This window comes from Pleuronectes platessa, chromosome 8, assembly GCF_947347685.1.
Source record: "Pleuronectes platessa chromosome 8, fPlePla1.1, whole genome shotgun sequence".
Classification (NCBI taxonomy): Eukaryota; Metazoa; Chordata; class Actinopteri; order Pleuronectiformes; family Pleuronectidae; genus Pleuronectes; species Pleuronectes platessa.
The window spans coordinates 20,665,217-20,691,797 of record NC_070633.1 but is presented as its reverse complement, the minus strand read 5'-3'; the positions used below and the strand labels follow the sequence as shown (position 1 = coordinate 20,691,797).

General features: G+C 41.9%; 1 protein-coding gene across 6 annotated transcripts; it reads right to left on the bottom strand.

Annotated features, from left to right (window-relative positions):
* map7d3 (MAP7 domain containing 3) lies at positions 1–25,497 on the bottom strand. Of its 6 annotated transcripts, XM_053428186.1 has the most exons (20): positions 25,340–25,497; positions 18,506–18,607; positions 18,106–18,186; positions 17,593–17,756; positions 17,026–17,137; positions 16,237–16,320; positions 15,454–15,561; positions 14,666–14,767; positions 14,139–14,237; positions 12,209–12,334; positions 10,263–10,378; positions 8,043–8,173; positions 7,687–7,913; positions 5,698–5,827; positions 5,180–5,465; positions 4,730–4,780; positions 3,959–4,043; positions 3,621–3,786; positions 2,854–3,143; positions 1–2,769 (listed from the first exon to the last, which is right to left on the bottom strand). In XM_053428186.1, the coding sequence occupies exons 1-20, from the start codon at positions 25,383–25,385 to the stop codon at positions 2,762–2,764; spliced, it is 2,514 nt and encodes an 837-aa protein (XP_053284161.1). In that variant the 5' UTR covers positions 25,386–25,497; the 3' UTR covers positions 1–2,761. The 6 variants fall into 6 exon arrangements, with proteins under 6 accessions (XP_053284161.1, XP_053284156.1, XP_053284158.1 ...); XM_053428181.1 differs by lacking the exon at positions 12,209–12,334 and having other exon boundaries at positions 10,263–10,402; positions 25,340–25,490; XM_053428183.1 differs by lacking the exon at positions 12,209–12,334 and having other exon boundaries at positions 25,340–25,490.
* Positions 25,498–26,581: the final 1,084 nt, after the last annotated feature.

Here is a 26,581-nt window from a genome sequence, read left to right as displayed (position 1 = left end):
TATTTTTGCAAACTTTATTGTTGTAACAGTTTGTGTCAACTCAGTACACTTTTAGATATATTTACAGTACAAATTTGTATTTTCTGAACAGGGCGTTGTTAGGTCTGTAAATCTTTCAGAGAAATATTCAATATTCACACAGTCGCCCTGGTTGGGTGAACTGATTGTCGAGGCTGAGGTAAAGACAAACTTTCTTAGTAACAAGTGATACAATAAAAATACTAAATCTCAAACTAAGGCACCGTTCTATCCTATTGTATCAGACAACGTTGAGCGCTTGAGCCCTAAAAGATGCAGCAGGACCTGGAATAGATACAGTATCTGTTCAAGCAGCAGCTACAACAGCCCCCAAACAGGTGCTACACAGGAGCGGAGGGAGGGGTGGGGAGGAGTTTGGGTGTAGGCATGAGTAGGTAGAAGTTTCAGGTTATGAATGAGACTTTTAAAATGTGTGGAACGGGAACAAAGACAAGACGACATCTTCCAGAATATCGCACAACTCTCCTTGGGCTCTGTACAGTAAAGCTACTCTTATGTTACCATTCATAAAACACAGCGAGTACTTTGAAACAGTGCAAAGAGTCGCTGCGTTTCCTAGATGAATAATGCACGAAAGCTAAAAGCGGGCAGCTTTTGAGAGATGTGGTAAATAATGAAGGACGGCTTATGGAGTCTGTTACATTCTTCGAGCTTATTAATGAAAGCCAGTTTTAGTCAGCCAGCAGAGAACAAGGCAAAAACAAAACATCAAGGTCCCCCAACCTGGTGCTTGGACAATTCAAGCATCAGGGAATTTAAACGTTTCAGTACAAAAATCCAGAACAGACAGAACAACAATGCGGGAAAACAAGTCTGGCCCCACGTCTGGTTTTGTTTAGCGGATGTGCGTCGTTGCAACGGAGGAGCCGACATCCCCTCATCCTTTGACAGTTTCTAAAACATATTTCGGTGACTTTAAAATCACTGTGAGGCACAGACGCGACTGATTTCATGGCTCAGACATGTCGCTGAGGGCAAGAGCTCCGCTCACCATCAAAATGTTGACTTGTTTTTTTTATGAGGCAATATCTGAATCAAAACCAGAGCTTGGGGACACACACCACAGTGGCCCCTTTTTTTTTGCGGAGCTCTTATGGAAGAGGGCTTCAGATAAATATTAGTTTTCCGATGTGCCCTTCGACAAATCTGACTTCCCCTCACAGGGCACATGAAGAACAGAGACCTTAAATCTTATACGCACATACACATACACAGAGACTTCAATTATCCACATCCTGACACCACTCCCACCGGAACATGGCTTCATTTGCCTAATACTGATTATATACACAATACAATAACACTTAAATATATGTAGAAATGTATTTTCATATATAAACAAACAAAAAGCCAAATTTGTATATTATCAAAAATAGTTGAAATGCTTTTGTTTCAGATGCAGCAGCTTGTGTAAGAGGAGGTTTTTTAGAGGGAGGTTAGTGGGACAGTGAAATTTATGATAAAGCCGCATGGGTGGAAGGATGAATGGAAGAAATGTGTGTATGGATGTGATGAAGCACAAAATGGAAAAACTGTAGTCGAAAGTTTAACATTATTGACAGAACAGCCAAACATTCAAGTTCAGGTCAGTTAACAGACACTGTTTTCCAAAGACACGCTGAAGGAAACTAATGAACTTCACTTGTGTGAAGTGAGTGAGCTGCAGGCGGCGTCGCTACAGATGTTAGACACTAAAACTGGATACAACTCAAGAAACATACAGTTTATATACATGGAACCTAAATGAGATGCCAACTCTATATCGACAAAGTGCTCAGGCTCCACCGAACATTTGAATTCACAACTGTGTCGACATTTCATCTCGACACCAAACAGCTTCAAACGTTACAGCCGAGCGCCTGAATCCCTCTAGTGGCCAACGAAGGAAACACAGGGAGGGAGAAGCTGGGCGACAAGTGTGTGGTTGGCATGAAACACAATGGGGGTGAAAGAACCGAGATGTGTGAGGTGAAGCATGAATCTGCTCCCAACTGAGACGGCTGAGCTGTGCGCATGTGAGCTTTCAGCACAAAGAATTTAGTATATTCATACGTCGAGGTTGGGAAACGCGATAAGGCCATATTGCTGGATGCTGCAAAAACAGCCGGTCAAGTAAATTTAGGTGAATCACACGCAAATCCTGGGATGCTCCCCGCCCCCTCAACCCCCGACAGGACAGACCGTTTAAACGTTCCTTCCGTTTACTCACAATGTCAGTTCACGCACGTGTCCTGGAATATTGTCACAGAAGAGAAACAAAAAACGTAACATATAATAACAATAATTACAATTACAAAGAAGCCAAAATTAATAAATTACAACAATGCACCCCTGACAAAGCTCTTAAAAAACATCAAAATAGGACACAACACAGGGAAAATAAGAAATAACATGTGGGAGAAGAACTAAACACAAGTGGGAGAGGAAAGAGACCTGAAGAAAGCATGTTTAAGGAATATATGGAATTTCCCTGAAGGATTTCTTTTTAAATATATAATTTCAATACATATGTTTCCTCATAATGTGCGGTGCAAAGGTAGCACTTAGGGAGGTCTTTCCGCTTCACCTTGTGTTCCTCCGTCTGGAGGAGGAGGAGGACAAAGAGGAGGAAGCTGTTTGGAACCGGTAGAGGACTTGCTTTTTTTGTTTTTTTTAATGAGCTCAGCTTAATAGGAACTTCAGGAGTGCAACAGTGCGAGGCTTCAAAGGGATGGAAGCAGCATCACATCTCTGCAGAGACACAGGAGAAAACACAAAATGGTTATTCTAGAACTTAGACATTCCCAACAAATGAGTACGGGAGTGAGCCCTCACCTGAAAGGGCTTCTATGGGTTGATTAGAGGAATGCAGGGGGTTGACGGGGGTTCCCTTGTCCTCGAAGGCTACCCTGGTCCCATCTGAGCTCCCGTCACAGTTGATCAAGACTTGGTTGCAGTCCTCCGCCGCGATGAGGGGGGTCTTGGAGTGGACGTTGAGGTCAATCAGTTCCTCAAAGCTCCACTGGTTGGATTTACCGTTCAGACCTGGGATCAAGCCCACTTTAGCAGAGTCCTGCTCGTTCAGGAACTCTGAGCCCTCCACGTGGCGGCCTTTAGGGACTGGACTGGAGAGAAGGGGGCAGAGGATATAGGTTAAACTTTGTCAAAAGGTAATTTCTATGGTTTTCCACTAATTAGTCAAATCAGACCCTGAACCTTCTCAGCTGTCTGACTGTGGAAATCAGATGTGTTCACGTAGATTAAGAAGACACTGAGGTAAAACATGAGCTTAATGTCAGCTGATGTGGGAATTAAGCATGGGGGGGGCTGTACTAACACTGACTGGGTGGCTGAGAATGTATTTGTTATATTTGAGTTGAGTAACTTTTTTATCAGTTTGAAGTGTAAATCCTGACTAGGGAAAAGCACTTACCTACAAGAGCTAGTGCTGTGGTATTTCAATAAATGATCAAAACAAATGTGGCTCTTTACTGTAGAGTTGATGTGAAGCTGCTGGTGTATGAACTTTTACATACAAACCAACAGCTGGGCTGTACTCTACAGTTACAATTACATACTCTTACTCCTTTGTGCAGTTATACCTTATTGCCTCGGTCTCATCTGTGCTTATGCCATTGTTGTTCTCCTTGTCGTCAGTCTCTGGTTTTCCGTTCACCCTGTCCAGGGCCTCCTCTCTGATATTCACTGGTTCACAGGACAGACCGCACTCATCATATTTGTCGGCCTCCATGGCGATGTCATCCATCTCTGCCGGGAAATTGAGGTAATTGATTTGGACGAGACGAGTCATAAGTTAGATAGGACATTATTCAAAGTCACACACACACAATGAGTTTATTTAAAACAAAAAGATGAGAAAAGATAGTCTGATATCTTGAATCTGCAATTAATGTGAAAGCTTAAGGATGGAAACACTTACCGTTTGCTTCATAGTTTGAATCCACATCGTCGTCATCATTGTCCTCATTGTCGTCATTGTCCTGTGAGCATTTATCATCATCTCTCTACACGGGCAAGAAAGGGAAGAGGATTTTCAGACACTTAAAATGTCCACAATATGCTCTTCTGTTTTTTTCCCCTTTCCCTTAGTGGATCACAGAGTTATTTTGTGGACATAAAAGCTTTCACATCACAAGGTAACATGCCAGCCTTCATACAGTTTTCCCCGTGATGAATAGAGATAATAGAGATAAATTGCTACATATGAAATATAAGAAAGCTGCCAACAAAGCCTACCATTGTAAAACATTGAAATCCAGTCTTAAGCTGGTCTATTGACTGGTTCATATTGAATTTCAATATCTAACTCTTGCTCGTATTGGTCTGGCAGATTCAATGCTATTGTTGCTGTGGCTACAGCAGTGTTTACAGATGACCAGACAGTCTGTGAAAGAGGGGCATGACGCTTTGAATACATGCAAGTCTAAGCGGTTGACCAATCACAAAGGAGTTGGTCGCCTGACTAATCAGAGAAAACAGCTCATTGAGAGGCGGCCAAGAGCTAAAATGAGTGTTTCAGACAGAGGGTGAAAAGAGGCACTCCCTGAGTATGAGACAAATAATGCCCATGATAAACATTATGACAAGTGAACCTACTTTAGTAAACCCCCAAATTAAAACCATGAAACTGTAAATTGCCAAATTATGGGCTCAAAATATGGATACACCAACTGAGTGAATGTGAGCTCACCTTGTCATTAGGGTCCCCTTTTCTAGTTCTCTTCATTATCTCATCAATTCTCTGAAATGGAAAAAAGAATACATTTTTACACAAGTCTGCCTTTCACACATGTACAACACAGCAGGAGGTTCTCTACACAGACGCGTTCACAACGGTAACAAATCCTCCTCATTATTCAGCCGAGATGTGGAGCAGTACAGAAGACAGAGGCAGGAAGTGACAAATTAACTCTGCTGCTGAGATCACGTGATCATGTTTTCATCACCCCGATACTGTCGTCTACTCTGATCGTCACAAACTCTCTTGATATCATTGGCTGTGTCTTCTACGTGTGTGTCACCGCTTTTTCACCGGGAGATATTTGTTTTCTTTTAGTATTTTTCATTTTCGTGTCTTCACGCATGCACATTCTCTGGTTAAAATACGGTGGAGTCCAGTGCTTGTCTGAAAGGAGCTTACCTTCTTTCTCTCCATTCGCTCGTGCTGGTTCTGCTGCATGACGCGGTCTCTCTCCTGACGTACTTTTTCCGCCTCAACCAGAGCCTTGGCCTCAGCCTCCTCTCGTTCTTTCTGTAGCTCGACCTGTTTCACGGCCTCCTCCTCTGCCAGTCTCACCCGCTCCTCCTCCGCCATCACAGCTTCCTCTTCTTCTCTGACTTTTCTCTCCTCTGCTAGCTTCTTCTCCTCCTCCACACGTTTCAGTCGGGCCTCCTCCGCTACACGCTCTTCCTCTTCCTTTTTCAGCCTGGGAAGGGAACAAGCAGCAAATGCTTGACAACAAACTCAGAAATATGTTCAAGTAATGTCAGAGAGTGAACATTCAGAAGGTTCCGCCTTTCAGGAGATAAAGAATCATAATAATTGTAACTTTAATACCTAAAAAATATGACCGTATTTCAAACGGTTTCACTTAACATCTACAGTTCTCTAGAGCCATTGTCAAAGAAGATAAGCATTCTTAATTTCAAGATCCTCACTTCTCTTCTTCCTCCTTCTGTATCCTGAGCTGCTCCTCTTTCTCTTTTTGCTCTCGCATCAGCCTGCGATTCTCAGCCAGGATCTTTGCCGCCTCAGCAGCCGAGTTGGTTCCCGTCGAGCCCTTCGAGTCTGTTAAGGTGTAAAGACAAAAATTGGAGATTCATTTAGCGTTTAATGTCCAGTCCACTCTGTCACGTGTTTCTTATTGTTGTGCAGACCTGAGCTCAAAGCAATGGGACGCTGTGACTGGAGGATAAATAATGACAGAGAGGACAGAAAGCCAGATTGGCTGCGGAGGCTTAATGTGAAGAAGAAAAAGAGTAGGGAAAAAAAGTGGCCTAATTCTGAGTTGTGTGACTGTCACATGATAATCTATGTCATTTTAGGAAACTCGGGTTCCAATAACCTTTGTAGCAATACTAATTTGGGTTAGGCAGTATAATGATTATTATTGAATGGATGATTAATTTGCCTTAATCAAGAATCTCGGCCATATAATATATAACTATTTAATAAAAATTATTGTTATTTGAGATGCTAAATCAGTAAAAAAATAGATGGCTGAGAGCACAGTTGAGACTTTTATATGAGTTTTGCAACACTGTGACTAAACTTAAATGAAACAGGCAATTTAATTAATGAGTTATTTAATAGATTTGAGAAAATCTACTTATCCTGATATGTATTAATATATTAAATTACATATACCATGATAGAGGACTTAACCAGCATCACAAATTAAAATGAATCCGTAACAAATGAAAAGCATAATGTGCATATTTGAAGTATAATATAGATATTACTATGAACTTATTAAGTCAGGGTTGGAAATTCGCTGATCATTTGTGTCTTCATTTTTAGACTGCTCTGCATTCTGGGTAACAGTCCCTGCCCGGTGACATGTATTAAAACATTACTAAGTCATTTGATCTTGCAGAGCATGATTCTGTCCATGAGGTGGCAGTAGCAGCAGCAGCAGCAACCACCACAGATCTGTAACAGGATGTGACTCCAGCTGGGACTTAATAGGTCTCCTGCTCCACTGAGATTTTATGCAAACTGAGCCTTTGCCACATCAGTCTGCGGCACACAAACACACACACAGATACACAAACCTCGGTTCATGCTGTTGCTATTGAAACAGATGATAATGCTCTCTAACCAAACAGACGGGGGGAGAATTAAACCAAGATATCAGAGGCTGTAATTTGTTATCTGCTCACAGTGAAGGTGCAGCTGAATACATCGCTGCTAATGGACAGTCGGAGAGTGTGTGTGTGTGTGTGTGTGTGTGTGTGGTTAGAAAGAGAGATAGTGAGAGAGAGAAGCAAAGAGCAGGAGTTCAAAAGGGAACAAGGAAGAAGCGCTCTATTATCTGGTTCCCATGCAGAGTTGGCAAACACATGGAATGCAGATAATAACATTTGAAATTAAACTAGAATTTTGTTTTGTTTACAATAGATTTGACAATGTATTCACGCATTAAACCTCGATCTGCAATTTCTTGTAGATGCTAGATCTCTTGCTGTTTTATGTCATCACGTCAGGTTATATAAACAATGACAAGAAAGAAGCTCTTTTGCAGCAACACAATTTAGATTTAGGATCACCCAGGTAATAATAGGTAATTGTGCAGTGTAAATGTCAGAAAACAAAGAGTTTACATGAATCTTTATGAGACTGAAAGATGGTGATAAGACGAAAAAGATTGTAGCTTATCCTACTGGGTCACTGTGCACCTTGATACTAACAACCTGTCTGGATCCACAAGTGCAAACATCCTGGTTGTCAGAATAACAGAGGATCACGCTTGACAAATACAGGTGCTGACTATTAAACAGTCGTCAGTGGTCTGTGGTTGTTAAGTCTGCCTTTATACGGGCCTCTGTATCTTACATATAAAAATAAAAATCACTGTCTATATATTTATGCAGCACAACAACACATTAATATTGTGTGGTGTTTTCTTCAAACTGAGAAGAACTCACCATCTTTGTCTTTGTCTTTGGTCTTGCTGCTGTCAGAGGACTGCGGAGACACAGCCTGGACAGGACACAAATCCTTGGGCTTTGAGTCTCTCTTTCGTAAAGTAGGGGGTCCTGTTGGAGTAAGAGCTGGTTTCTGGATCGGTGGGGGTTTGGTTGATGTGGGCTGGGGAGATGGGGGACGTTGTTTCATTCCACCAGGTGAGGATGGGCGTGTCTTGGAACTTTGCCTGTAAAAAAAGAAAAATGAAGTGTGAGTTGTGTTGTTTTGTTTTCTCATTAAATTCAAATGAGGCTGCGTCTAATCCTGCAAAACACATATTTATGAATGATTGACTTAAGATGTACTGTAGTCTTACTTGGATGTTGCTGGGGAGGGGGTCCTCTTTGGAGCTGGACTGGGGGCTGGGGATGGTGAGCGGTTGCGTCCCAGGGTGGAGGATGGGGAGGCGGGACGTTGCCCTGCTGGCGATGTTGACTGCTTGTCCTTCTGTAGTTCCACAGAGAAGGGAAAGAAGAGGAACAGGGATTTATGGCAATTTCCTAAGTAGGAGTTTGACTAAGTTGTATTGACATTGAAAAGGGATCAGTTCACTGCAGCAAGGGATACTTGTGACCCCTTGTGACAGCTTATGGCATTAATGTAGACATGACACACTTAAACCAAACATAACATTTTTCCATCTTAGACTGTATAATTCTAAGTATTTTGATGATGAAGGTATCAGGTACTACTAAAGAAACATGCAAAAAAAGAAAAAAGTAAAAATAAAACTTATATAACTTCACATAATGCAGCAGAAATACTCCAGGTTTGTCTAATTTGTCCCTTTTATCATTCATCTGATGAAATGTCTCATGGTGAACTATTATGTGTGTAACTGAACTATACTTATATTTATTATTTATAACAAAACTCTAAATCCTGCGATAAATAGGCAAAAACACATATGCCTGTTATAACAAAGTAACTATGACAAAATATTAACTCAGCATTAAACTCATCGTTACTTCTGCCTCTTTTCGTTTAACTCACAAATCAAATGGTGACACATTGCTGCCTTAAATAAGTCCTACAGGTTGGGATTTAATACATCTATTTTTAATCCCTATGTGCTAAACTAGGCACTGCAAACAAGATGACAACGGGGCACAGCAAGGTCAACCATGTGACACTCAGATTGACACACGAGTCTACAGCACTGTCCAACACAAACCTGTATGCACTAATATTTTCCAAATCTCTTTCTGAGCATCCAATGACTCAACAAAACCTGAGTTTTCAAATTAAAACATGGCAAGCAGTGTTTTCAAAAGTCTCTGTGTTCATCACATCAACATGTTAATATGGGTGTAGCCAAACTAAGTTGACTTGAAATCACATTTTAACCTATATCTGGATGGTGGGCATGAAGCTCTGAATTCAAATTATCTCCACACCAATGTCATGTGGAGGAGAGAAGACACAATGAGCTGATGAGGAGAGTCTAAGGCTTTTGACATTAGGCCCCAGAGTCAGGGGTGGGGTCTACTTTGCATGAGATGATCCGTCCATAATCTGACTACTGTGAATCCCTTTGTTTCAAGCTACGACAATGAGGCCCTTCACAGCCACAGAGCAGGAGGAGGGCGGGCAGGTTCTGAGAGAAAGCTTGGCACTACAGGGCACCATATAAAAATATTAGAATTATAATTTGCAAAGTACAGTGCAGAGGACAACAAATAGCCAGTGTATAGGCAAGTTCCAATAAGTGACCAGGAAGGCCAAAGAGCAGCTGGGGGAATGACATTTCCCTATCGTTAGCATCGGGCTGAAATACTTTGACAGGCAAATGTAGCAGGATATGCACATAAATCAGTGTCTTTGGTGCCAGCCTCATTTCTCTGAGCAGTGTCACCTCTATGCATTTGTCATAACTTCATCCTCATACTGTTTCTATTAAAAAGGTACAACTCTTCTTTAGAGCTATTAATATTTAAATAATATGTCAACTACTATGTGTCTCTCCACATTTTTCAAGTCAAATTCAATGACTTGGAATTACTGATAGTGCTGGTTATGTATTATGAATTTTCATAATGTGGTGTTATTTTCCAGCAATTATTTTGTGCTGTAAAGTAAAATATTCTTATGAAACCGTTACTTATTTTCTGTCAAAACAGATCACCCTTTATTCAGGATACTAACTGACTGAAAGGGCCGTGATATAATTCAACATTATTATTCAGGCCTCATAGAATTATGCATTTATTAATAAAATGTTCAATTTAAGACATTAAATTTCCCAGTTAAGAGTCTAAGAAAAAGATGTGACGCTCCAACAGGGCTTTGCTTTTATGTAAAACACTGATAGTAGAGGATCAAGGCCACCTAAGGTCCTCTGGGAAAAATATCAACCCAATGCATTGTCTTTTATGACGGCTGTATGATAAGCAGGTAGACCCACATCAATACATGTACAAAAATGCAGCTTTGGAAGAAGGGGACAGGGAGGATGGTGAAGAAATGAAATCTTGCTGGTCATAAATGTCTGATTGGAACGGTGTTCTCTGTTAGTGACGTGAGGAGTTGTTCTCACCAGTGAAGGGTCGAGGGCTCCGTCGGCTGAAACAGAGGTGGTCATGCCGCTCTTCTGTCGGTCAATGCTACGGCTGCGCACAGGTCCGCGTGGTGGGTGCAGGGGAGTGGCAGAGGCTGAGCGAGGACACAGGTGACACTCTGGTAAAGGACACAGTGATCGCAGGGCCAGAGGAGAACAACCAATGGGAGGCGTGATAAGCGGCCGAGTTGGGCGGCAAAGCAGCAAAAAGAAGAGGAAAATAAAGAGAGTGGAAGAAAAGAGAGAAGGAAAGTGGGAGAGAGGACGGGAGGAGAGATGATGGTTGAAAGAAAGGCAGAGGAGTCATTTTGTAGGGGGACAAGAGCACAAAAAAAGCAAGATGTTAGCACTTTAGGCAGGCGACAGCATGATTGCTCATGTTTTGATTAGGCTGGAGATTAAAAGGCCACTCGAGGAACAGAATGCAACAAATTCACAAAAGTCCCAGACACGCCACAGTTTACTGACACAACATGAACAAACAGGAACACCAAGGACCACACCACAGCACATGCTATACAAAACCTACCACCGACACAGTACAACGAACACTGGGACTATACACACCACATTTCACAGATATATTAGTACATCAAAACACAGTGAATGTTGATCGTGTCATGTTCAGTATCAGTAACTAAATCAGGAGTCATTTGCCGTCTATGTGTCCTTCTCTTAAAGGTAATAATGTTGTCCTCTGGTTTTGAGCTTGTTGTGTCAGATTGAGGGATTAGCCATGATAATCCCCAGACCTGGAGAACTCTCTCTGCCAAAGCCTGATCACAAATGTGTTCTTCAAATCCACTCAGACTGCACACTGCGCAGCCCTGTCGACTATGAAATGTATCCTGTTCCCACTGCTGCTCCTAATGCTGATGTGTCATGTTTCTACTGGGACTATACTTAGCGAAAGATCTATAGCTGCTAATGGCTTTGTAATGGCCAGTCAATAAACACCACAACCTAAAACCAATGCTTGGACTGCAGTGGAAGCTATTAAGCGAGTCAGTACTTTAGAGTGTGCTTCTTTATATCCTTAGAACAGTGTTCTCAAACATATTCATTAATGGTTGTCTATGCTGAGTCTAAAACGATGGATCTTTAACAATAACCTATGTTCTGCAGATTAACCATTTTGGTATAAAACAGAAATAGTTAATATAAACCTTAAGGCATGCAAGTTCTTCAGTGAGATAAAAAACCCTACTTAGATGGCTTTAGACCATATTTTACAATGTCTAGCAGGAGATTTAGGATGTACTGATTTTGATAAGAGGGACATAGAGCCCATATAATCAGTCAAATACAAGTAATTACTATTTTAGTGGCATGTTTTGGAATCTCAGACACCCTGGTTTTTATGATGAGAACACATGTTATAGCACAACGGTCTCATTCTGATGTAACAAGAACCAACAGGTAAGCAGCTTAGAGCAAAGCTCCCAGCATGCCTCCCTGACGCTCCTCAGAAGCAGAGAAGCCTTCCCTGCCAAGTCTGCACTGCTCGTCCCAGCTCAGCACACAACAGCCAATTGTGTCCGGTCGGAGAGTGCAAGTGAGCTGGATCCATGTGTGCGACGTCTTAATATTTACTGAGTAACTATACATGCTCACATGAGTGTACTTTGCTGGAAGTAATTATTGTTCATACGTAACATAAAACAGCTGATTGATACAATGGCTGCTTTTAAACACAGGGAGCTGCATTGACGTCTGTGATTTGGCCACCGTTTTCTCTGAGAGGACTGTTCCAAAAGTACAAGGATCTACCAGCAGGGCACTGGGATGAGTTTTAATCTACTAAAGTGGTACTGGGAGTGACTGGGTTCACTTTTTACCAAAAGAAAACAAGGGTAAGCAGAGAGGACCAGGATCTCTGTCTAGCCATCCTTCCTCTCTGTCAGGGTCTCCTGTGTGGAGGTTACCTGGAGCATCTGTTCCTTCAGCGGACAGGGCGGCGGCGCTCTTGCTCCTAGCTAGTGAGGCCTGGGTGGGGGTGAGCAGGCGACTAAGGACCCCTCCGTCCACAGTGCTAGCCGGTGCCTTGCGAGCTAAACCGGCCGAAAAAAAATCACCCGAAAAAGTAGAAGAGAACAAAAAGGCAAAGAGGGAGAGAGTGGGATGACAAGGCAACACAAAGAAGGGGGTCAATGAAGTTTGGAAAGGTCACCATGTGATTTAACCAACAGGAGAGAATCAACAAATAGAACCAAAGTTTACTGTGTGTCTGAATAATCTTACATTGGCTCCTTATCAACTGTCTTTTGTACTGTTAACAAATGAGGTTTGTCAGTGAAAGACAGTAAGAAAAGGACACCATGGAAGAGTACTGAGACAGACCAAAGAACTGATTGTCTGGTAACTGAAGATCAGTTAAAAAAACATTAGTCAAAGTAGAAAATGAGGTCAAATCAATGGTCCCTTGAGGCAGAGGAAGGTGTGCTGATTTGGGAAAAAACCGAACCATTAGTGAACTTCAAAAACAGCAGAGGATTACTATTGGGTAGGAAAATGAAAAAGTGAAAACAAAGTTTAAAAGTGACAGGGAGAGAGGACTGGGATAAGGCAATAATTATTAAGCTTCGGCTGTTGACATTTTTCCGTGGCTGACATATAGAAGGTGCCGAGTTTAAATCAACAAATTAAAATAAGAATAGAAGCAGTGAGTACCGAGCAAGTCAGCATGTTGGAAAAGCAATATGGTCCACGGTTGTTTCACAGCAGAAACAAAGAGCTCTTGCATTCATGAAATGAAATAATCAACATTTCCCAAATTAGTTTGTCACTTCTTTAAAGTGTTGACGGGATGATTTGATTTGATAAGTCCCTAAAAAGCTACCTCCTCAAATGGAGATTGCAGAGTCACTTCCTGTAGGAGCCCCTAATAGAGAGGACATCTGTTGTCGACAGACTTGTTTTTTTGTCATCTGCTGAGTACCAGCCCCTGGAGCCTGCTGCTCTGCACCAAAGTATGAAGCATGTGGGTTATTAGTCTGTGATAAGGTTATAGTTATGAAGTCCTAAGTCTGTATGAATGATAGTTGTTGCTGTGGTGTATTATTTTTCAGGTTAATCACAGAACATACATCTGTACAGGACAAGTAACATTTTTTAACTCCGCAGCACAAAGATGCTGACGTGGCTGTGGGACAAACAAAAGCATTGGTGGTTAATGGCAACAGATAGACTGATAGCTGCTGTGATCATTTCTGGGCCCTTGGGGTGCTATGGGGGGATGGGACAGACACACACCACACACCAAACTGAAGCACAAGCCCAGAGACTTAAATCCAGCCATGACGTTATCTGGGAGGGAGATAACAATCAAGACTTTGTCACAACTAAACAAAACGCTGTTAGTGTTAGTCCAGACACACAATCCATTGCTGGGTCGACGGTTGAAAAGAAAACAATGAAAAGGTTCAAACAAAGTAAGGCGCATGGCACGGTGCAGGATCTGGTGGAGTATGACAGCAGAACGGTTAAGAAACACACAGCTTTTCCAGTAAATCATGAGAAATGACAGTTTACAGAAGCTTAGCAGCTTCCCAGGCGATATTTCTGTAATAAGTGAGGGAGACCCTTTGGTGAGGGAAAGAGGGAATACATAGCAAGAAGAGTAAGCCTGTCAAAAGACTCCTTCAGCACCATGACATTAAATTGAGCCAAATGAGGATGTTATCCCGAAAACCTCGCCAATGCAGACAGAATTTTTAGGGGCTTTAAAAAACCAACAGTAGATCCTTGAGCAAGCTATTAATATCAGAGCCACATGCTTGTTATTGAAAAAAGGAGGCCTTAGTGATGCAGATAGGGCCATAAAGAAAACGAATGCCGATTGTTCATGCTAGCCACCTTGATCATCCGTTGTCCCCTTATCAGGCTTGGTAGGGGTCTGTGCTCTGCCCACACTTACTCGAGTGAGGGAGGAGCTTCTCTTCTTCATGGATTGGCCTATGGACATGAGAGTGGAATTATAGCCAAGCAGGCACTAGAGGACGGTCGACAAAGACTCTCCATAGACAGTTTACACATCATGTGCACTTCATTTGGCTTAATGTTAGTCACCAGGCTCGGGCTGACAGCAGCTGATGCCCCAGTTTCAAAGCTGATGGTTAAACACCCAGACATGAGTTGTAACTCATTAGATCAAATTACCTGATGCTCCCTACTATTAGCACAGTAGGGGAACTGTGGTTGTGCGTGTTTAATCCATTGGCCTATACAAAGTCAGCTTGCTATGTGGTTATCATAGCTGTGACACAGGTGAATCATTATAATTGAAATATTTCTTTATCAGCTGCAGTGTTTTTGGAAAACTGTTCTATTCGCCGTCTTAGCTGTGAGAGCACACTGTGGGATGGAGAGCGGATCTTTTGCACCTGTCTTTTCCACCTGAGGCTTTTTGACATCTTCCTTACTGGCCTGAGGAGCATTCACATTGCTAGGCAACCGGTTACAAGACGAACTCCTCTGCTTAACACCTGAGGGACAATGATGAAACACCCAATGGTAAATTTTAACAACAGTCTCTTGTGAATTGTACAGAAGTCTCACAGACTTGAGAGAATGTATGCAAAAGAAAGAGTGGTAGAATAATCTTTTGAATGAGTATGGCAGAAGAGAGAATTTAGCGATGGAAAGATGGCACTGGCAGCCCTCGGAAGCTGTGAAGAGATAGGAATCAATTGAATATGTTTTTTTTACCCTGCAGAAATCAAATAGGCTTTTTGCGAAATCAAATAGACCAAGGAATATTGTTAGAGTCCTCTAAAAATGTTCCTTCAATGCCCTTTGCAGAGGAGCACAGTGAAGGGATGCAGCAGAATGCAGGTGATACTAACTTCTCCAGAGACAGAGAGCTACAGCATTTTTACCAGAGTCTGTCTAGGCTCATGTGAGCCTGTGTGCAAAACCCTGGACATGAAGAGGTCAGAGTTCATGTTAAAGAGCTGACAGATAAAAAGAGGTTTGTTCTAGATTATCAACAGTTTTATCACTTGATAGATTTTGGGACATGAGATAAATCACTGAAAAACATTTAACTGGCTGAAAACAGTCTGGAATACACTTTGTTGGTTGAGACACAAGCGTTGGAATGCAGGGTGCAGGGAGAGTAGGAAGAAGGGTAGGAGGGACAGGGAGCAACTGAGGAAGGGGGGGGACTTACGTTTGTCGGGAGATTTGATGAGGGTGGCAGAGGAAGAGGATAGGCGTTTGCTGATGCCAGCCTCGGACGACTGTTTCAAGTTCAGGGTGGATGTGGAGCGCTTGTCCACTAAGAGGGAGGAGGAAAGACAGACAAGGGAGGCGGGGTTTACACTAGAGGCCGGCTGATAGGAGTGGGCATGTGGGTGCACATGAGGGAGCATAACATTCTGCCAGATCCTAATATATCTACCTTCATTAATAACCCCCCCCCCCCCAAAATACCATAAAATGCATACACTGATCTAATGTGTTAACAATGCAGTGCACATTTTGAAATTCACATTTGTAAAACATGATATATAGCATACATTTGCCAGTAAATATCATGTTTAACATGAAAATGTACATTTGTAACAAACCATTTGGGATCATGGTTTCAGAGACAAGCATTGTGGTTAGTAAGCTGTAGATGCTAGTGTTTAAACACCCGTTTTTTTTGTTTGGCAAACATAAGTGGACTCCCATGCGAATTCACCTTCGTGACCTAGAAGAGCTGGAAAGTGTGAATGAGTGAAAAACCTAGAGCTACAATTCCAGCTATTCAACAAGACTTAGGCACATTTACAAATCAGGCCACACATACAAGAATGGTTAGTGAAAGACTGCCAGTTAGACCGCAGGTGGTGGAGGGGTGTTGGTGGGAGGAACGGTGGGTAACCATGCTATTTGCAGTACCGGTGCCAGTCCAAGCTGTGTTTTGCAACATAGGTGAGCAAATTAACAATTAATCAACAAACAAAACCTTGTCGACTCCTCGGTGGCTTGTCTGGCGAGGCAGGGGAGATAACTATAGTTACTGGAGATGAGGCGCTGGCATCAGAATCTCCTGTGGGAAAAAAGAGCTCTAAGGGAGGAGCGATAAAATGCAAGAAGAGGCAAATCCTTCATCATCGACAAGCGTGTAACCTTCCTGTCGCCCATCAGCCTTCATTTGACACCTTGCGACTAAAGCAAAAATACACTGGACTGCGTATTTAATTAATTTGGAGATATCATTTGGTAACCAACACAAATGCTATCTCAACTCAACCTGTGTTGTTTGGAGTTACAACTGCTGTACTTTCTGCAGGTAGAGCAAGTGTAGACAGCAATCAAATAATATCTCATTAATGTATTTATTTAATAAATGTGTCCGACTACCTTCAAGCTGTCATTTACAGTCAATCTTACTCTTGCACTTCTGTATTTTTGGTGAAAAAAAAGTAATAACATACCTTCTGAAAATGAAAAAGATAGGGAGTGTTCTGTCTATCTCTACAGAACCTTGTCTGACTGAAAAACCTACAACCTAAATCATCTCATCTGACATTACTGGCAAAGGAAAAAAAGGTTTCCTTCATGCACATTGTGCCTGGATTTTACCCAAATTGTGGTGAAACACAGTCACATTGTCAACTTGACCATTTTTATGAGGAACTCGTAGAGCATCCCAATTGCCTCCTTAATGCGCCGCTGTAAAAAAATCGAATTTAACAGAAAAGCACAAAAATAAATATGAACTGCTAAGATGAAGGATTTTAAGGAGTTCTACCTGTTCGTCCATCGGAGTCTGTGGACAGTCCTCCCCATGACCATCGTTTCTGCCTCTGCTCCACACGCTGGCTACGCTCCAATGTCCGCCGCATCACTGCCTCGTAGTGCTCCTGCAGCAGAGCAGGGGCAGGGGATGAGGAATATGCAAGTCATTTAGAATAAAACAACATTCATGGTATTTTAGTCCACTTTGTACTTTACTGTTTGTACTCCTTTTAATTTTTTTCTGTTGTGTGGTATAACTTTGCACACATCAGCACAGAGGGAATGGGGTGCAGTTTTGTTCTGCATACTGAACATTGCGTATGAAGTGAAGGACAATAGATTCTACCTTGAACATTAAAGACGACAAGAGCCAAATATTAAAATTGTGCTGTTAGCTCTTAACAATATACTATGTCCTTTTAATTTAATCTCTACCTCCCCTTTTTTTTTCTAAAAAGGGAAACATTGCAACATAAACCAGAGTTCCTCTAGAAATGTATTTATTTTAGTCACAGGAGTCAAATTACTTAAGCAACAATAAGATCCTAAGGCTCCCCATATTCAGCCAGCCCCCAGCTACCTTTTCCTCTTCCTGTTTCTGCTTCCTCTTCTCCTCCACAGCCTGTCGTTTCTGCTCCTCCTTCTTTCGCTGTTCCTCAACCTTTTTCTGACGCTCCTCCAACTGACGCTCCACTTGCAGCTTGGCCTTACGCTCCCGCTCCATAATCTGAGACTCTCGCAAAACTGACCACACAAAGCATGTGCATGCACGAACAGAGAAAAACAAGTCATGTATTAGTATGTGGTTTTTTGGGTGAACAGCCTCAAAATAATAATCCCTTTGTTTGTAATAATCCCTACAATGCCACTGTATATATGGCCTAGGTTGATATCAACCATATTATCTATCAATTAATTTAGTGAAGATGCTGCTAATGCAGGTATTCTTTGTAATAAATTTCTATCATTTCCTGTTTTAAAACAATCACTTTTAAGTATCTCTATGAATCTAACCAGGAAATCATCACATCGGGTTAAATAGGTTAGGGCTAGCTTTGGCTAAACTAATCTCACACAGCAACTGTGATCTTACCCTGTTGTCTGTCTGCCTCCTCTCGCCTCTCTTTTGCCACTCGCAGCCGGTCGTCTATTCTAAGAACAGCACCGTCGAGGACTGCAAACACAAACATGTGTATACAGCATGTGATTAAAGGGTAATGCATACATGATGAACACAGGAGTGGATTACGATGCAGCATTGAGTTACGAAGGCTTTAGCAGATGTATGCATGTGACTGTCATTAATGAGCTTTATAAACTGTTACAGTAATAAGATGATGACTAAGGTTGACCAGCAGTAAGCCACACTGACAGGGTGGTGGAAGGGATTGTGTTGCATCTACTGGTTCAGATTATTAATGACAATAGAGCAGTGACAGGGCTGTGTTTGTGAGAACCAATCCGTTTCTGTGTCAAGGTGTGGTGTCGTTTACCTGGTTTACACCCCTGAGGTTTAGCTGAGGTGTTAGTTGTAGGTCCTGGACTATTTCCTGCCTGGCTGCGCCGCTCCTCTGCCTGGGCCTGTGCAGCTGCAGCTGCATGTAGGAGAACACACACACACACCCAGGGTTTACACAAAGAGAACTGGAGTCACATACAGCCATTGTGACAAAGCTGGAATATCACATAATATCAAGGAAGGAACCGGACTGGATTTACATGATCCAAACAAATCGTGTTAAATTCAGAGGTTTTTTTCTCTGTGCTTTGTTTGTTCTTCATAGGAATTCTAGTTCTGGACAGTTTCACCAGATCTGAAGCTACAGAACAATCCAACTATTCAGCCATGAGACATAACCCCCTCTCTCATAGTCAACCCTGTAGCCAGCTATACACTGCCTTCTGTGGCAAGCTGGGAGAGATGGGCTGCAGTGAGAAATGTCTGGAATCAAACCCTTGTGAGCATGTTGGTAAAGCGCTAATATGCCTGAGGATGCACAACATTTTGAAACACGTACTCCATAAAATAATGATATAAAAACAATTTCGAGCAAATTTCATAACCACTGCTTCATCTTGATAAACAGGATTATCCGCACAAGATTTCCTGTTCTGATACATATGAGTGACATGTGTGTACATGTGAGTGTACATGAATGGAAAATCATTCCTTTCCGATACACATAGACCATCAAGAAATTTTGCATCAAGGCAGGAGTTACAAATTCGCTCAAATAGATCAACTCTCCCACCAAGACCACCGCTGGGTCAACAGCGATTTCTTCAGCCAAAACAGTTCCCAGGAAAATCATGGCTCAGAGACACGGAGGCCGGAAGGAAGGAAACAGTTAGGACATGATCAAGCTTTATGAGCCCTAGTATCAGCTTTTTTCTCCCGTCTCTTTTACTCTGAATTCAGCATTACAGAACTGCTGACAAAGAAGCTAAATCAAGGTCGGTTATGTGATATCCACATTATTGATGAACACTTTGAACCGTGTGCTGAAAGTTTTTCTCTTTCTCCATCATATCCATTAAAATAAAACTAATAATTATTATGAATAAAAGAGAAGCAACCCAAGTAAGCTGAAATGTTGCCATGAAAGTGCTTATTGGATTTATCAACATCTATAACCGAGTTGCTTTAGCATATTGAAAATATTTAAGCTGTGTCAATCACAAGCACCGACAAGCTCTGCTCTCTACAACACTTCTGTCTGGAAAAGCAGAGACGACAAGGGGCTCAGCTTCAATGAAGTGACACTGACAAACCTACACTGACAAACTGACTGATAAGCTCTGTTCACACAGCTGACTGTCTAATATGCTTTCTTAGATTAGGAAGATGTATGAGTGCAGACGAAAAGAAATAAGATTCAAAACAGAGGAATAAGGAAGTGTGATATCATCAAAATCGCATTTCCTGATGACTGATGTAGTAAAATGTAAGTAATATCTTATGCAAATACTTTGCCATGGCAGCTACCACAGAGGTTAGTGGTGTTTGAGTCTTGAGGACTGATCTGTAGCATAATCTTCAAATTAAGGCTATTCACGTCAGACTTTTTATGATCCACCTACGTCCATGCGACAGAAGTATCCCGTTTTACATACAAGCATATTAATAGGTCTAGGCTGGTCAGAGTCCTTCCTCTGTTCATAATTGCCACGTTCTATTATCCTCTGTGTTTGTTGTGTTGCCTTTGTGTGTGTGTGTGCTGTGAGGAAGATTCAACAAAGAAAGCCTCATCCACATGAAGAAAAATAAATGTACCTTTAATAGTCCCTCAAAGCGCTTGAGACTATGAGTCACACACTTTCATACTGCTCTTCTGTATCATACATCCCATTCACAAACTACCACAGCCGGTGTTTTCCCCAAGAGACACTTCAACCTTCTGATCAGCAAATTACCCGCTTTACCATCTGAGCCACAGGTACTGTAAAACAGTCTGATTTGATTTATATCTTCCTATTGCCCTATATCTGGATGAATGTTTTGATACTGATCTGACGTAGCAGTAATAAACTAGTACAAACCACCACTAGAGTTACAACCAGGTGACACAGAGATAAGAGAGAGCTAACCGGTTTAGCACTCACCAATGCACTAGATATCTGTACCCTGTGGCAGCATCAGTGCTTTCCAGTCAAAGGAGATTACTAAAGGTCGAAGTCTGCAGCTAATTCCCTGCATCCACCTCATGAGTAGGCCAAATGTTAGCTAATGCTAAGCTAAATGAAGTTAAGGGTGCCTGTGATCTAACAGCACTTATAAAAGCTTTTTCATACAATAGGGTAACTTATTTAATTGCGTTTAACTATCAATCACCAGCTTTGTGCTATGAAGTACATGTGGTAAAAATCCTACAAATTAAACCCACTTAAGTCAAAGCATACAAGTAAACTTTTGTTAAAAGTCTGTGTTGTGCATGTAAACATTGCATCTCACTGTATGTGTAACAGATAATATGTTAGCACATCGATTTAGGAACTGGAGAAATAGCTCCTCACCGTCTAACAACAGACATCATGTTTAATGCGTAGGAATAAATAATAATTTAAAAAAAACTCACTGTTGTAAAAGAAGCTGATTTGTATTCAGAAGAAATGGCCAAATATGTCTTGGACAAAAATGAGTCTCATTCAAGAACAGGACACATTTATCTCACCAGAATAGACAGAAATGTCCCTCATTTATCTCCACCTTCATAAACAAGGCTAAAAGGGTTGAAAATGAAAATAAGTGTAACTATTGCCATGTCTCATATCTCATATTTCATATCTCAGAATATTACGACTTTCTTCCGTTGCCGTGACATGATAAGCAAGTAAAAGCAGACAGGAAATCAAAAAGGCTGAGTTGGTTCCATTTGTTAGCTAAAGTGATGCATATTTTTTCTTTCTTATTTCGAGCTGCGATAAACATGACAATAAGCCCTTCTGTTAGAAAAACTGATGCTGTTATGACTTTGCAGAATTTCTGTGTGCCACAAGCAGAGGATGTTCCTGAATGAAGTTCACGCTCAGTAGTGATGAGAAAGAATCAAACTAAATGCAACCTAACACCAAGTCAGACACGTCATCTTGGAATAATATAACTTTCCACTGACACACACACGAGTATGTGTCCACTAAAGAGCTTTAATGAGACGGGGGACGAGGTCCAGATCTCCAGAGAGCCAGGTGTGCTCACAGAAATGCAAAGAGCCAATCAGAGGAGCTCTCTCTCATCACTCCATCACTATAGAGATCAGCACACATTTACATACATCTTCACCGCTGCAACAACAAAGACTCAACAGGTTAGATGGAAAAAACACAACTGATTAATCTTGTCGCTAATTTTACACCAGACTCATTAATGCCATTGTCTGTCAGATAATATGTTGCTCAGATAAGGGTAGGTGGTAGAGTAGAGTTAAAGACGCAGTGAGCAGTAGATGCGTCATGCCATATCCTCTCAATCCACATGCTGTCATTAAAAAATGAATAATCACTTTGGTCATATTGTGACAAATATGTATATATATATATAGAGAGAGAGAGAGAGAGAATATATTTGTATGACTCTTGTGTTTATGATTAGAGCTTGATTTAACATTTTAAAGTCGTAGATATTCAAATAAACACTGGAAACACACTCTGGCTGCAGCACATATACATATTGAGGAGTGTTGGGTTATTACAGCAGTAGAAAAGACCATCAAGGGGTGTTGTGATGACCCCGCTTTGCAGCCCAGACAAAAAACCCAAACAGGAACCAGACCAGCCAGCATTACATCATACCCCTTCTCGTCTAACCCTCATCGAATGCTAGCTCCCCGCTAGTTCTCCAAATAACAATAACGATCTTTATATTCTGGGAGTCTCTGTGCCTCCCTCTTTTTCATACACGTGGTGTAACAGAAAAGTATGAGTTGGATGAACGGGTCTATTTTTCTGTCCCTTCTTCAAACTGCAGTCTTCATTGTGCCCTGCAGCATAATTAAGTAGCTTGTTGCTCAGGAAGTGTCTGCACAGCTTAATGCATGGGTGGACGACCATTTGGCAGTGAGCAGCATTGCTAAGCAGGGACTCTTCACGCCAACTATAACAAGACAATTCACTGTCAAACACAACTTGTGCCGCCGATTTGTTATATTTCTTTGCTTTATTTTATCCAGATAAGTGCGGCTGACTTATATTGTGCTCGGCTGCAAAGAAAACATTAACAGTCTTGGCTTTCCACAGCACAGAGCTACCCGTTGCTGGCTCAGTAGCTCAGATCATCAGATAACACAGCTGAGCTGATGCACGCTCACAAACATGCGCACTCATGCACACACAAACACACTAGACCTTCTATGGGATTAGTGGAGACCTGTTCATGCAAAGGTAAGCCTTGGCTATTTGCAGTACTAGCAGGATAATGATGACACATCCCGGTTTCATAGGGAGTCTCCTCTCCCAGATGGACTATATTCTATTGTGGAGATGGGCATTGAAAGGATTTAATCGTTTACAAAAAAACACCATCAATACAAATTCTACTTGACTCTCTAATGTGTTACTTGTGATTAAAGGTTGCGAGATGAAACAAGTTTACACAAGTTTTATAATGTTTTAATAGCAGTGCTTTTTTATAGCTTAGCTTTGGTTGAGCAAATATATTACCAGCTGTTTAAATGGTAATTACGGTCTTGGATTGTAGTTAGACTTCTATCAGTGAAGTACACATGTAGCCATTTGGTTTACAGACCTCTCTGAACCAGAACAACTTACAACCTACAGTGCCAGACCAAACATATGTCACATCAATAATCTTTTCATAAATCTGATCTGCCTGTAGCTAAAATACCACTTTAAATGGACCGTGACACTGCGCCTAATAGATAATATGCTTTGCATTGTTATGAAGTTATTAGCAATTTACCAGAACTAACGAGAGAAATGTTGGACAATTTCACACCGGTTCAACTGATGCCTTACTCTGATGACACGCCGACCTCAGTTATAGCTTATACAAATGAGGATGTTTTGCTTTTCAAATATTGTTTGTGTGGGTGTGTGCACATTTATACTGTAACACTTCCTATCAGTCAGAGTATAGAGCTGAAATAAAACTGGGTTGGGAATTAGAAGAGCAAAGCAAATGCAATGTGAACAGATCCTAGAACATACACACGCTAAACTTACAGATGGTCCATTTCCTCTGGTTAAATCTTAACAGTTCTGAAATATTTGTCATGCTTTCAATTCTGCAGTGGCAACTGCTGAGCCAAGATCAGGACAACCTTGCGGTGTGACTCGCAGTAGTGTGATCTCCCTTCTTAATAGCAGGGTGCATTTTCTCCTTGCTCACATTCTTGTGGAGTTGACCATGCACATTAGCTAAATTCCTGACATTATTTTATTATTGTCAGTCCTCTGAGCCATCTCTTTCTCAGGAGATCGTTTTGCTCCTTGCAAAGCCAGTATTCCAACATTTCACATCACTTTCAATTTCCCAGATATTTTTCCCAAAACAACACAGTTGGATGGATGGAAATTTTAGATTCAAAATACTACATGGACAAGTCAAGGGAAATAGGATCAAGAGCAGCACCAGAAGTGGTCCAGTCGCTGGCAGAGGTAAAACGAGCCTACTCCCAAACTGGGTATGCAGAAAACTCCCTCTTATCCTAAAACACTGAAAATCTGTCTGAGCCATAACAAACTGTGCATTCATGCCCGTGGATGTAGACCCTGTAAACATCCATGCATAAGCTCTGGAGGAGGCCGACTTTGAATGAGAATCACTGATGGAGAGTTTGCAGTTGGCCTAAATCACAAACTGTCCATAATGCAATGTGGCTTTCAGCTTTACAGATCAGTGTGTGACAAAGACTGCTGGTCCAACCCAAACGCTGTTATCACTGCATCGAGACAAATCGAGAAAACACAAGCGTGCAGACAAACTCCACTAATACACTCTCCGTCTGACAATCCAGCTTTAGCTGAAAATTCAGGTCAGACATTGTCATAGTTGCCCTCCCTGGAGAGTGGAGGGGGGGGGGGGGGGTTAGGCCATATGTCAATAAATATGCAGAAGTGGCGGCCGGGTGGATCCAGGAGACAGAAGAGCACTTTGACTGAGGCTATTAAAGAAAGAAACTGAGAATAGCATCTTCTCCCATGATGAAGCAGCTGATGTGATGCTGGGACAACACGAGCTGTCAGCTGTGACACAGCCGGGGACACACGGCGCGAGGAGCAGCGCGCTTCCTGAACTCTTCCCGATGGGGACAGCAGATCACTAGTGACAATAATCCCCCCCCCCCCCACACCCTGAGTGATGAGCGATGGTTATCTAAGCTACTGTCGTTGCCTCTGAACAAGTTAGCTTCGTTTACAAAGCATGATGAGTTTGTCCGTGTCCACACACACACGTTAATACATAAATACTTCTTAGGACAAGTGTGGAACATCACTGAAGTGGAGCTAAATGCAAGTTAGCCGAGTTTGGTCGCGATGTGTCAGCCGTCGCAACTTTAGCTAACTCAGCGTAGCTTCCCTACTTTCACTGCGTTTGTGCGGCTTTTGTAGCCCACAAGTCAATGTCAGCTAAAGTGATTCGACTATTTCAATATACAAGGTTTAATGTGGTAATAAGTTGCAGTGTAGTCGGCGTCAATTGTGAGCGGACAGCGAGCTAACGTCACTACCCCGGAGAAGCTAACCGCGCTAGCAGCCCGGTTAGCGGCGGATGCTGCTGCTGCTAGCAAACATTACAAAGTCCCAACCGCCGCGTGAGACACATCGGAGTTTGCACCACACACCGCCGCGGCTGTCCGGACGCGTCTTACCCATCTGGGATCGCAAGCCTTTGAGAGTCGAAGCGCCCTCCGCCATTTCTCCGAAGTTTTTCCTCCACAGTGTGTGTTCTCTTAGCGCGGGGGCGCGAGACGCATCGCAGCCGGTAGAACTCGGACACCGCGGGGACGTGGACAGCGAAGAGCAGCGGGGAAAGCCGCGAGTTCTCACTCTGAGGAGTTTTCTCTCGTGCGGAGGAGCAACACGTCCCAGAGAAGTGGTCAGGTGCAGATGTGCCAGAGTCTGGAAGCTTTATGATTTAAACACTGAGGTTTATCAGTGTCAAATTATAAGATTATAAGGTCCTCGAGGTCCTCATCTGGTTTGTTGATGCACTGGAACAAATTGTGATGATTCTACTCTATATTTTGTTGTGCTGGAGTTTGGTATCTATTCATTTTATTTCACTTTTAAAGCTTAGCTAACTAAAATTTCAATGCTATATCAGTTTACCACTTAAAGGGATAGTTCAGCCCAAATGAAAATTCACTCATTATCAACTCACAACTACGCCGATGGAGGGGTGGGTGAAAGTGTTTGAGTCCAAAAAACATTTTTGGAGTTCCAGGGGTGAACAGCGTTGCAGCCAAATGCAAAACAATTCAAGTAACTGGCGATTGATTCTTCAAAGCTCGAAGAACAACAGAAAAAGCCTCCATACTGCTCCTGTGGTATTATCCAAGTGTCCATAAGCATCCACATTCAAATAAACTGATGTTTTAAGCCTAAATGTCATTTAAATTGTATTGGATTCGGCTGCAAACTATTCCTTTCAAGTTGTTTGTGGAGAACAAATGCATCATTGCAAAGAGATTTGTTAAAGAGGTGTGGGGCCTAAAGGAAACCCAGATCCCGGCCTGTGGCATGTGAACTCACATTTAACAACAGAGACGGCACTTTTAAAGTGTCACTTTTAACCATAAATTAAAGCAGGATTGGAGGAGGCACTAAAATCTCTTACTCAGATAAGACTGCCGATTGCGTAGTCACACCTTAGAAATACTTTCTTATATTCAGAATCCACAACTTCACTTAAGTAAAAGTACAAAAGAATTGGAATAAAAATATACTTAAAGTAGCAAAAGTAAAAATCCTTTGTTCACCTGTTGAAACTGCCCCATTTCAGATATAATATTTTTAAGTTGATTATAAATATTGGTGAATTTATGTGGAGGCCTTCATCACATGTTGCAGTTGGTAAAGGCAGGGCTATTTTTTATATCTTGCTCTACTGC

Excerpts from the sequence above, each read along its gene's own strand:
- map7d3 (XM_053428186.1), bottom strand. The coding sequence starts at position 25,385 with ATGGCGGAGGGCGCTTCGACTCTCAAAGGCTTGCGATCCCAGATGG. Across the intron at positions 15,562-16,236 it reads GCCACCGAGGAGTCGACAAG|TGGACAAGCGCTCCACATCC; the intron begins GTTTTGTTTGTT and ends CCTCCCTCTTAG. Across the intron at positions 3,787-3,958 it reads TTCAAACTATGAAGCAAACG|AGATGGATGACATCGCCATG; the intron begins GTAAGTGTTTCC and ends ATTTCCCGGCAG.